Source organism: Dermacentor albipictus, chromosome 2 (genome assembly GCF_038994185.2).
Source record: "Dermacentor albipictus isolate Rhodes 1998 colony chromosome 2, USDA_Dalb.pri_finalv2, whole genome shotgun sequence".
NCBI lineage: Eukaryota > Metazoa > Arthropoda > Arachnida > Ixodida > Ixodidae > Dermacentor > Dermacentor albipictus.
In genome coordinates, this window is record NC_091822.1 from 74,014,911 (window position 1) to 74,027,520 (window position 12,610).

The 12,610-nt window shown below is 50.8% G+C and overlaps 1 protein-coding gene across 1 annotated transcript; it reads right to left on the reverse strand.

The window, feature by feature from the left end:
- On the reverse strand, positions 1–4,068 carry LOC135913098 (ipis-1-like). Its single transcript, XM_065445760.2, has 3 exons — positions 3,790–4,068; positions 1,750–2,041; positions 1–1,599 (listed from the first exon to the last, which is right to left on the reverse strand). The coding sequence occupies exons 1-3, from the start codon at positions 3,933–3,935 to the stop codon at positions 487–489; spliced, it is 1,551 nt and encodes a 516-aa protein (XP_065301832.1). The 5' UTR covers positions 3,936–4,068; the 3' UTR covers positions 1–486.
- Between the last annotated feature and the right edge of the window lie 8,542 nt (positions 4,069–12,610).

Here is a 12,610-nt window from a genome sequence, read left to right on the forward strand (position 1 = left end):
TGGGGGAATTCGAAAGCGCTAGTCCCAGCATGATTCACATTTGGCACGATTCGCTGAATGAGGTACTTGATCTTTTTCTCAGCTTGTGTCCTATAGAAATTAATGTATGCGCACATCCTCGGTGTGTTGATTCGTGCTGTTGCAGACATACGACTGGTATTGCTCCCACGAAAATAGAACTTTTTGCGAAATTTCTGCACAATAACTGCAGTGATAATCGATAAGCGTTGTTTCTAAGTTACTGAAATGAAAACGTGATTTAGTGTAAGTGTTTAATTAGCGCGAACAATTCGAAAATGCGGCGAGTGGTGGGTGAGCACCCATTACGCCATCTCTCGGATTGTTCAGAGAATTGGACACACCTTACTCTCGTGTAGCTCGCGCAGTCATTTATCTAACGAATAGAAGTTCTGCGTAACATAAACGAAACACAAATAAACTCATTATTGCGTTCTGATCATAAGGCGCTTGCAGTGGTCCCTTAGTTTAGGCCGACGGGAGGAGCTCCGGGCAGAAGTGAGGTCTGACGCTCCTCACGGATCCCAGTAAGAGCACGGCGTTGGGTCTCCGACTCAGCACCAGAAACAGGAACGGCCTGTTAACAGTGAATTTCTCGTGCTGCATCGACGGCATGAGTGGGGGGGAGCGGCTCACGCGTCCTTTCCAGCTGGTGCGGAAGGCCGCCGCGTGCCTGGCGACGGACACAAACGCGCCCTCGGATGCGCACATGCCGGAAAGGTCGGCAGCGCCACGGTCGAAAAGCAAATCTGCGCCCATCGACGACAGCGCCGCCGCGAAGTCGGTCGCTGCGCGCACGTGGAACTTGGGCAGCGTCAGGTCGACATCCATGCGCCTCTTCATCTGGCGCAGACACTGTGCCAGGTTGGCGGCGGTCATCCGAGCCTCGAGCGTGTCGAGGCCGTCTTGTCTTCGAGGTAGAAAAACGACAAGGTACCGTGCGCCGGACTTGTAAGGAAGCTCAAGAGCCGTAGCCTCGAGCTCAGCGCTATCGGCCATGCGGAAGTTTCCTGTCTGGTGCATCATGATGACCGCGCGTGGCTTCCAGCTGGCCGTCTGCTGCACTCCTCCCGTTGCTCCATCCGAAGAAGGCTCGTAGAAGATCCCCTCGTTCACCTGGGCTGGGTGGAAGCGGCGTCGCCAACGGCCCTTGACTGCGACGGCGCTGAGCAGCACGAGGGACGTGTGCTCGTCCACTGAGCCACGCGGAAGTGCCTCGCAGGCAGCACCTTTTCCCAGAAGTGGCACAGCGTCCTTCAGCTCAGTCTCGATCTTCCAACGCTGGTGGACCGAGTCGTTCACGAAGTCGTGGCTCTCGCTGCGAAGAAGACGGCCACAGCGTGGGCGCTTGCGGCGACGTCTGTCGGAGCCGCTTCCGGCACCGCCGCTCTGGGACGAGGACGGCACCGAGTCTTCACACAGCCGCCTCAGGTGTCGCTCCTCGAAGTCTTCTTTCAGTGCCACCCGGCGGTCCCTGTGCAGGCAGCAGTCGTACTGGGTCGTGAAGCCGGCCTGCTGGTAGCGGTTCCGACGGCCGTCCGGCAAGAGACGCTTGTCTCGGTACGCGAAGTACCGCACCACCTGGTCAACACAACATTGAAAAGTTGCTTGGTACGCTAGCAAAGAAACAGAGCGCGTGATTCGATAAAAACAAAAAGCCAGGACGGCGTTCTGCGTGCCTTTCCCGTCTACGTAGAACCCTGCGCGCTATTCTACTGCTACCAAAACTACCTGGTCTCCTATGTCTGGTCCATCGACGCCTGCCACTTCGGGACATTGGAAGAGGCGGAAAATCTGCGCGGCCGTTTCACCACGTGCGCCTGCTGCCATGGGCTGCATCATGCTGGCGATCAGGTACGGCGACAAGAGCACGTTTTCTAGATGGTCATGAACCGGCAGCGTGTCGCTCGCCGCCGTAGCGGAACCAGATCGCAGCGCGCGGTACAGGTTCACGCCGAACTGCAGGATGGCGTTGCTCAGCTCAGCGATGGCGTTGCGCCTGGAGGAGTTCTTTCTTGAAGGCCTGCGAAGTGCAGCACGTGCCATTGGAAACTGGTAAGCAGATCACTGCGGTTATTCGCGGCTGATTGTTGCCCGCTATCGATGTCGAAGTTCCTGCCCCGATTCAATAAAATGAGACCAGAACTATACCTCGCTGTCTGACAGCTTGTGGAGGATGTTTTCCGGCGCCTGATGTGTTTCATTCCGCCACGAACTTTGCATTGTACGGGTTTTGTATTAGCACCGCCCTTTGCTGTTCGCCATCCCGCTACGAAAAGAGCTTGCGGAGAATCCGCGCTACTGCAACGGTGTCCAGTTTGGCCCGACTAGCGCCATTTCTCGAAATTCTCGAACAGTGAAACATTTTTACCAGCGCAATGTTTTATGAGCGATGCTGCGGTTAAGGAAGGGCTGATGCCCTACAGCTGTACAAAATTCCTCACAATGTTTTTTTTTCCCCTCGTGTCTTTAGGGACGCCCAGGCCTCGTACATAAGTGCGGGTTATGAGCAATCATAGGTTCATCCTTCGCTAATTCACCTGGCACCATGGCCTGCGCTTATATTGGTGCAACAAACAATCCTGATTTGTTGATCTATATTCCCTACTCAACCAGAGAAAGCGATATATCATGTTTCGCCCCGAAGTGCAATCTACCAGAAAATCCCAAACCTGGGCGAGTTGGTACTTGACGTCATTTTGTAGCATTCTGTGAGTCATATTCAGACGCAGGTAAATAAAGGCACATAAAACATGAGCGACCGTTTCTCCTGTGTTCTTTTTTTTTTGTCCGGCCATTTTACACAATCAACGCAAAGTACGAATATATTCTGAATTAGTCTTCACGTTTATCTATCAAGCATATGGCCTAAATGAAACTACCTCTTTACACTGCGCACTTTGGAAATTTTTAGGAATTTTTTCGCCTGCAATACGTGGCCTGTTGTCGTAGAAAGTGAACGCCAGCCTCGAGGGCCTCATTTATGAGACCAAACCGATGAGCCGATCACGCCACTGAGGACACTCACCTTTCGGTGTTTATCTGCAAAATAAATTCCCTGCCTCTCCTTTGAAGCTGAGTTATCGCTAATTTTATAACTTTGAATAATTCACAGTTATAACCGTTCTGACACCTGACACTCGCTCCGTCTTGCTCGTTCGTCAGGTATACGCTGTTACACCTGCCCCCACGACGAATCGCAGCCAACGAGGAATCCGAGGGAGCTGGAGTGCGTTGCGAAATGTCGCAATGTCTTGCTGCCGCGCGTGGCCACATACTGTGTCGTGATGTCACAACAAATCAACCCCTTGGAAAGCGAACCTGAAGCTTAATCTGTAAGGCTAATATATTAAATTACTTGCGGCGCTCGCAGACATGCCACTACTTTCTACTAGGGCTTAGAGGTCCAGCAACTTCGCGTAAGGAAAATGTCATGCCAGTGTCCTTTTAAAATCCGTACTAGGGATTATCGCGAATATCTTGATGTGAACTGCCACCTTGATAAGCGGAAAGTTTCCTTTCCGGTCTATTCTGCCATTTTTGTTTATTAAGCTGAGCCAAATTCAGCAAACGGACGCTGTACATGGTACAGCATGGACGCTGTACAGAAGCGCACACCGTGGAGGCTGACAGAACTAGAAACTATTCTTCGTCCCGTGTGTTGTTGCTGCACCTCGTCTATTCTCCGCTGCAGCCAAGAGAATGTAGACAGCACGCGCGCTTCCGCTATCAGCGCAGATGCTTCAAGGTCGCAGGCCTGGAGTAGCTCACCTGCGTCCTTCACGACTGCCGCTGAACTTGCCCTCCTGTTGGCGTCTCTCGTCCAGGGGCCAGGACGGACTGCGGGTGCTGGTGGCCTGGGTCAGCGAGACGTGGGTGCTGGACGAAGGCAGCTGCAGCGAATGTTCCGGTATCATCGCGACTGAGGCCACGGTGCACAGCAAGTCAGACGGGGAGGGTAAAATGGAACCGCTGCCGCCCTCGCCGATCGCAACCGGGCAGCTGCCGAAACGTTTTCTTCTGTTCGATCGCGCGTCGGCCGGCGGAATCTCGTCGCGAGCTCCCGCTCGCGGAGCGATGAGAATGATGATGATGCGTCTTGAGAAAACGCCACGTACCAATGCACGGCTTATTTATTTATTAATTTGCTCAGATATTTATCTATTCGTGTATTTATTTATTTAGATACCTTCAGAGCCCATGGGGCGTTACAGAAGGGAGTGATAGCAATAGATAAGAAAGAGAAAGCACAATGCAAATCTCAGGTAGCATATTGAAGCGCATTTTTAAAGCCACTGGAATCCGTAATAGATACAATGGAGGTGAGCAACTGGTTCCAATCATTACAAGTTTGAAGAACGAATGAGTGAGAGTGTTGGTTAGTGTGACAACGCGAAACAACGCGGACTTTATGACCATGGTCGCTACGAGATGCTATCTATGAAGGATGGGAAATACTTGTTCTGCATGATGTCAGTAGATCTGATAAAATGAACAGAGGCGTGCTATTTTCCTGTGTAAGCAAAGGAACGGAAGCGGTAACGCTGTTTTCATAGATGAAACACTAAAAAGACGGCAGTAGTTAGAGTAAATGGCGCGTGCGCTACGATATTGTACATCTTCAAGGTGACTATTGAGACTTTCAGGAAATGCAGCTCACACAGCTGATGCATATTCTAGTTTGGAACCAACGAAAGTTTTATAAAGAAGGAGTTTAAGAGAAGAAGGGGCCATAGAAAATTTACAGCGCAGGTGCCCAAGCATTCGATTAGCTTCATTAGCATCATTAACAACATAATTATTGTGCGGCTGCAAAGACAGCTTAGAATTAATGTGGACACCGAAGTATTTGCAAGTAGTCACTTCTTCGAGAGTGGAACCATCTATACTATACTTACAAGCATTAGTGGAAAGCTTACGAGAAATTCTCATTAGTTTGCACTTCATCGCGTTGAGTGTCATTTTCCATGTGTTACACCAATCAGAAACATTGTTAAGCCCAGACTGTAGTAGTGATGTCAGTATCAGATCAAATAACGCGATGTGCAGCACAGTCGTCTGCAAAAAGCCTAATAGAAGGTTTCATGCAATCAGGTAAATCGTTTATGACAATTGGAAAATGAAGAGGCTCAAGGACCGTACTTTGAGGCACTCCTAAAAGGAGAGGATAGTGAAATGAATAGTAGCCATTAACAGTTACAAATTGCCGTCGTTTTCATAAAATGATATTTATCTATGCAAGAATGTTAGGCTCAAGATACAGTTTACTGAGCTTAAGAGAAAAGTAGTTCGTTGCAGACAATGTGAAAAACTTTAGAAAAATCTAAAGATACACAATAAATGCAAGATCCCAAGTCTAAGGCTACTGAGAGTTCAGTAGTGAATGAAATTAATTGCTTTTCACAGCAGAACGTCTTCTCAAACAATGTTGACGAGATGTGCAAGAAGAATTGGCTTCAAGAAAGTTAAAATGGTAAGAATAAATGACATGTTCAGCTATCCCACAAGGGACACTGGTTAATGATATTGGTTTATAATTTGACGCAGAATGATTATCACCATAGTTGAACAACGGTACCACTTTGCCAGCCTTCCAATCACAAGGCAACACACAGACTTTAAAGTAAGATCCAAAAGTTGACACACACACAAAAATGGATGAGTAAGCAACCGTACTTTCCAAAAATATTTGCGTTTACACCATCGACGGCACATGATGAAGCCATTAAATTGTTAATAAGGCGAACGTAACCATCGTAATTTTGTTACTTCGCCCCGAAGCATTTCACCCTGCCGCTTCGACGGCGCTTCTGCTCCTGATAGCCTTTACGCTCACTCGCCCTTACTACAACATTGTCAGCATCGTCCGCCCTGACTTCGCCGCTCTATTTCGCTGACGTGCTCACGATCCACCCAGCCGGAAAACTAGACGATGCGACATTCGAAATTGTGCTGAAATGCACTATTTGTCACAATATCCTTCACTGACTCTATCAACAATACACAACCTCCTAGATGTTCAAGTAGATCAAACGCTTGTCAAAGCGCTCATCAATAGCAGCGCACACATCTCCATCATGAGCGCTTACCTTAATCGTCGTCAAAAAATATTCCCGCACCTGCCATCACTTGGGTCGTACGCATCGCCACCGGCAGAACGGTTGGCATAGTGGGAATGTGTACTGTCCGTGTAAGCATTCCTGGTCGCCGTACTGTCATTCTTTTCACCGTTCTTGCTCACTTGGCATAGACACTCTCTCATCCTTCTGGGCTCAACGATTGTTCGGCAAGTACTTTCCGCCTTGACCTGCCTCTCCTCTCCGATCTTCCTGCTCCATCCGACATTCGCCTAAGTCCGACTGATTTTGTTCATGTGCCACTGTAGGTCCTTACGTACATCGAACTGTCACCTTCACCGCCAATTCCATGTAGTCATTACATCGCTGCACGAATTAGGGCTGTTGTTCTCATGCACATTGCAACGTCCCTCATACCATGCTAACCGTCGCCAACAACAATACCTGCCTTTCCAAGGTGAATTTTGGCCAGACAAATCAAGTGCTACCAGCGGAATATCACTAACCACGATCAGCGCTTTCACAGATCTTAGCGTCCATACTTTTGGCATTGACGACTCCTATAAATCTTCCAAGTCTGTCACCTGTAACGAGGACAATGCAAAAATGATAGCCCTGGGCATGTTGCCTGGTGAAGCTGAAGCCGTTCGTAACTTATTGTATATATATATACATAATGTTTACATAAATAGCCGTCCCTTTGGCCAGAGACCGCTTATCAAACACGGTATCTACGCCGGAGATGCTCAGTCAATTCATCGACGACCTTTCTGAGCTTCAGCGTTGGAGAGGCAAGTCATGAAGGCAGAAGTGGACAAGATGCTAGAAAATATGTCATTGAGTCGTCGTTAAGTCGCTGGGCGTCACCTGTCGTGTTAGTGAAAAAGGAAGACGGCATGTGCCAATTCTGCGTTGACTATCGGCACCTCAGTCGCATCACAGAGAAGGATTACTACCCACTACCCCGTATAGATGGCGCCTGTAATTGTCTCTATGCTGCCCAGTACTTTTCATCCATCGACTTTCGGTCAGGGTATTGGCAAATTGCTGTGCGTGATCTCGATCTTTAAAAGAGAGCCTTTGTAACACCGGATGGACTTCATCAATTTGAGGTTATGCCCTTAGGCTTACGTAACACTCCGGCCGCCTTTGAGCGCAAGGTGGACTCTTTACTTACAGGCTTTACATGGTCGTCTTGTCTTTGCCACCTGAATGACGGTATACTGTTCTCGCCTACGTTCGGAGCACACGTTGAGCGACTCTCAGCCATTCTTGGTATTCTGCGCAACGCTGGCCTGCAGCCCAACTTGAAAAAAATGCCATTTTGGCTATCGTCAGACAAGTGTACTTGGACATTTGGTTGACGCTTCTGGAATCCGACCTGAGCCGGGGAAAATTCGTGCCATCAAAGACTTTCCTGTGCCACACTCAAGAGAAGATGTCCGCAGCTTCGCAGGAGTTTGTTCTTACTTCCGCCGCTTTGTTAGATTTTGCACCATAGCAGGGCCTCTCAGAGAGCTCCTAAAGGAAGGTGGGCCTTTTCCATAGGGCTCCTCCCAAGCTGCCGCATTCTTTCGACCACCTTACCCATACCCCACCTGTCCTCGGCCAATCCGACGTTTCAGCTCCTGTTCAGGTGCGCACCAATGCAAGTGGCCACAGAATCGGTGCTGCCTTGGCGCAAGCTCAGGGTGGTTAATGCGTACGCCAGCCGCTTCTTGTCTCCTTCGGAGCGAAACTACTCCATTACCGAGAGAGTGTCTGGCTGTTGCCTCGGCTGTTGCGAAATTCAGTCCTTACCTATATGGCCGGTCCTTTTGTATATTGTCACCGAAAATCGCGCTGCCTGTTGCCTTTCGTCCTTGAAAGACCCCACAGTGAGGCTTGGGCGCTGGTCTTTGAGGATGCAGGAGCCAGTATTCCTACTCGGGGGTCTACAAAGTCGGCGCCAGCACACCGACGCCGACTCCTTGTCCCATTACGCCTTAGACACACCCAACGTTGACGATACGGACGCTTCCTCATGCGTTTCATCCGTCGCCCAAGTTCTGGACATGAAGATTGAGCAACGTCGTGACGCCACCTTGCGGAACCACCTTGAGCAACTTGAATCTGCGCCTACTGACCAATCCTTACGATCGTTCGTCCTCCAGGATGGCGTTTTGTACAGCCGTAATTTTAAAGCGATCTTTACTGGCCGCGAACTTGCGATGTCCCCGTGGCCGTGCTCCGAGGAGGCGCATGGCGTCACACCGCGTTCCTACACCGCGTTCCTCGTTTTTGCGCTCGCCTCCGCTCGCTTCGCAAGCTGCGTCGCATGCCAGATAACATGTCGGAAGATTGAAAAGGAGAGCTCGCGTGCGCCGCAACCAGAGTTGAGGTGGCAGTATGGACGGCGACAATTCTGATAACCAGGAGGAGGCCTGGAATCGACATCGGAACGAGTTGAAGAGGAAACGAATCACCAAGAAAACAGACGAAAAGCGCACCGAACGACTGGCTCAATGCCGTAACAGAGCTAGGCAACCAGACTAACCTGGACTTGTAATCCAGATTAACCAAGGCTAACCATGCTATGCCTTAGCATTCGCTACGTATATCCTGCCATAGCCGAGCTAAGCCACTGCCATTTCTTTTACGTCGACGGTCCCTCCCCCCTCTGAGTCGTCCCCCGGCACCTTCGCTCAGCGGTGCTTTATGAGCTTCTTGACGCAGCAATTGTAGCCGATTTTGATGTCACTCGCGCCTACGACCGCGTCCGCCGTCGCTTCTACTAGCCCGGCGTTGCTCGCTATATAGGGCGATACGTAGCGGCCTGCGAGCCCTGTCAGCATCGAAAAAAACAACGACACTTCCTGCCGGGTATCTTCAACCTCTCGACTTCCCGAGTGAGCCATATTTTCGAATGGGTTTAGATCTGCTCGGTCCGTTTCCCGAGTCTAAATCCTGCAACAAGTGCATCGCTGTCGCTACGGATTACGCCACGCGCTACGCCATAACCCGAGCTCTGGCGACCAGCTGTAGAGGTGACGCTGCGGATTTCCTCCCTCGTGACATCATTATAGTGTATGGCGCCCCACGACAGCCACTCGCGGAACGTGGTCGTGCTTTTCTTTCCCAAGTCATTACCCACATTTTAAAGAGAAAGCTTTAGTAACCGCGTCGAGCCGAGTTTCGTCCTCGCCAGAAATTTGACCATTTTGGGCCGCAGCTGCGCTGTAGCCTTGGCAGTGCATTACGTGACTCGCCGCGCCGAGCTCCGCCGCCGCCGGCTTGGCGCATGGGCTCTCCGCAGCGGGGTCGCCACCTGACCACGCCGCACTCGCTTAGGTAGGCCGAGCTTGGCCATGGATGAGAGCGAGGCCAGGCCGTCTCCTCTGAGCGTTCCGCGGGAGCAGGAGGCTTTGAACCGTCATCGCCAAGCGGCGTCTGACTACCCCGTGGATATCGCCCGGCAGGCTGCTTCCCTGGAAATGGTCCGGAATGCAACAGGCGTCCCACCTCCGAGATCAATGTAGCGACCACGTTCTCCCCCTGTCCGTTTGTGCTTCGACGCTACTAACGTTCGCAGCGTCTCTCTGCATGTCTAGCATCTGCGCTTTCCCTGTGGTACAACCGGCGTCGCACCGTCGAACGATGCGTGTCTGCCCAAGCCTAATCACAGTCATGTCTAGCCACCGACCTAGGCGTAGCCGTCATACTTGGCTTAACAATGATTGTATAGCTAAGTATAACTACACCTAAATCAAAAGTTAACCAAGTGAAACCAAGACTTACCAAGGCTAAACCAAGATTTCGCTTTGGAAATTCAGGGTCAGCTGAGCTAAGCCGCAGCCAATTTTTTTTTTTTCAGTCCAGCTCTACCAGGAACAAGCTCACAACGTCGTACCACCGTCAAACCAATAGCTTGACTGAGCAGTTGAACCAGACCATCACCGACATGCTGTCTAAGAAGGTTCCGCCTGACCACGGTGCCTGGGACATCGCACTACGCTACGTCATGTTCGCTTACAATTCTTCACCCCAGGAAACTGCCAGTTATTCGCCGTTTTACCTGATGTTCTGTCGCTACCATGGATTGCCTTGGATGCTTCATTTCCCTCTGCTAGTGCCTCGAGGAGCGAGTATGCCCGTGACGTCATAGCCCATGCTGACAAAGCGAGGCAGCTTGCCCATACTCGTCTTTTGGCTTCGCAAAAAAACCAAACCCCGTTTACCTTCAGCGGCACCATGACGTACACATTCAACCAGGTTCCATTGCGCTACTTCGGTCCCCTTCGCGTCGAGTGCGCCTCTCTGAAAAACTTCTTCCTTGCTGCAAGGGGCCTTACTGCGTCCTACATAACTTGAACGATGTTACCTATGAGGAAGTCCCTGTCAGCTCTACCATGCTATGCGGCCTAACCTCACCTGATGTCGTTCATGTTGCACGGAATACCTCAGCACGATCTTCCTGATGGTCCCGTTTCCGGGACCACCGGGATGGTGCTTTTCTGCTGGGGGGTCTTGTTACGATGAGGTGAAAAAGCGGACGACGACGATCCTGAAGACGGCGAAAATTATCTATTATTAGATTTCTTTTACACGGTTTTCATCTGTTTTCTTTATTCCCACGCACGAAAATTTTACTTGTTAAGCTCCAACGTGGAAATCGTTAACTTCCTTGCTTTTATACACCTAATTTAACCACCCGATTCATGATCAATGCCCCATTGTGGGTATGCGCCACAGTCACTCAGTAGAACAACAGCAACAACAAAGTTGACATAGCCTGGCTGGGAATTCGGTCGTCTCTGCGAACGGTCTCTATGTGTAAATGCACATTTTTATTAGTTTTATACGCGTAACAATTGTGTGTATGTTGATTGTGTACTGTCTCTAGTCCACCATGTGCACTAAGAAGAGAACACGAGAGTTCCGTTAAGCGCGGCCACTGCGTAATGAAAGAGCCGGTTTCCTGGCTACTTTTGTAGCCGAACGTGTCTGGCACCTGGTGCGCCGCGTTGTTGAAGCAACTGTGATGCCTCGGTGAGGCGACTGTCTGTTCAAAGATGACTGTTGTTCGGTGTGCGCTCTTTCTGTCTCACGTAACCTTTGACGTTCCTATCTGCCTCGTCCCCTTCCGTAGGCTTATGAGTCCCCAATCTTGCTGCAGCTTTCCCGCTCCAACTAGAAAAATGAGTGATGGCCTGTACGCAGCATACGTAATAGAAAACGTTGGCAGTTTCATCCAAAGGCGCAGCTATAAAAGGGATATTTAGGCCTAGCGTTGCATGGAAGGCGTCCCGAAACGCTGGCGCGATGAGAAGCGCCGGCAACGCTGTTTCATGCATGGCACCTCCAAAGTGCACGACGTTAAACCTAAGGACAACCATCGGCTTTTTTCACTGCCAGTGAAAGGATGATCGACATTTAGCCTGTCGTTTACTGTTCGTTCCGCTCAGACCAGCGCATACACCACGGTTTAGCACGCACACGGCTGCTCGGAAGAAACACTAGTCTAAGTGCGCACAACGCGCGCGCCAGTAGCGGAAGGCGAAGCACAGCCCAGGTTCCGGCAGAGCCGAATGGGCGAAGCGTGATGGCGCGTTGACTTGGATTCGTCGTTTGTGCAGCCAAACGCATTGCCTGCCTCTGGAAGTCTTAAGCTTCCACAGCTGGGCCCCACGTGTGCCGTCGATAGCAGGGCATAACAACTGAATACTGGTAAGCGCAATTCCAAGACGGGGCAGAAGGTAGCCAGAAGCACGCAGGACAAGCGATAACTCGCAACTAAATTTTATTCTGAAGATTTCGCCTACTTAAGGCCGATCCACACGACGGACCAAACTGCTCTTTTGGACCGCGGTCCACGCATCACATGATACGACGTCACCAGTTCGTGCGTACCGCCGTTGGCCCGCGCAAGACCGCGGCCCTCACGGTCCAACAAATCGCCAGGCTTTTCCCGCTTCCGTTTTGGCGGCGGACCGCATGCAAACGGCAGCGATTTTGGCGTAGCCGATGAATGTTGTCCGGCAACAGAGTGTCTTCAGCCAAATCCAATCTAGTTTTCGGCTCGGCAAAAGCCAGTCAAGCCAGTCGTTTCATGTCCACCGTTCCGCCTACACGTGCCTGCAGCAGATATATTTTTTTAACACCGTGTCCTCTTGAAATGACGAGGAGGTTTTTTTTTTCATTTTGTATACCTCGTTGAGCAGTTCCCGGCTTTGTGGACTCGAGCCGGAATGATAACAATGATAACACTATGGCCGAGAGTGTAGCTGGTTGGTCTGCTCTGCCGTTTGCTATGGCGGTCCTGCGCCGTGCTGCGCCGGACCGGACCGCGCCGGGCCGTGACGTCGCATCACGTGACCTAGCGGCCCGCGGACTTGATCCGTCGTGTGGATCGGCCTTTAAGTGCACAGCAGACCAGGACCGCGCAAGCGTACTGCCCATCAAGCCAACCAATGCTAATATCAAGAAGCGTATAGGTGACAGCCTAATTTCTAAAAACTGTCTTTCTTTGCAACGCA

Bases quoted from the DNA above. Each gene is read 5' to 3' on its own strand.
- LOC135913098 (XM_065445760.2), bottom strand. From the start codon at position 3,935: ATGATACCGGAACATTCGCTGCAGCTGCCTTCGTCCAGCACCCACGTC. The intron at 2,042-3,789 runs GTGAGCTACTCC...TGCACTTCGCAG, and splicing joins GGCAGTCGTGAAGGACGCAG to GCCTTCAAGAAAGAACTCCT. The intron at 1,600-1,749 runs GTAGTTTTGGTA...TGTGTTGACCAG, and splicing joins GACCAGACATAGGAGACCAG to GTGGTGCGGTACTTCGCGTA.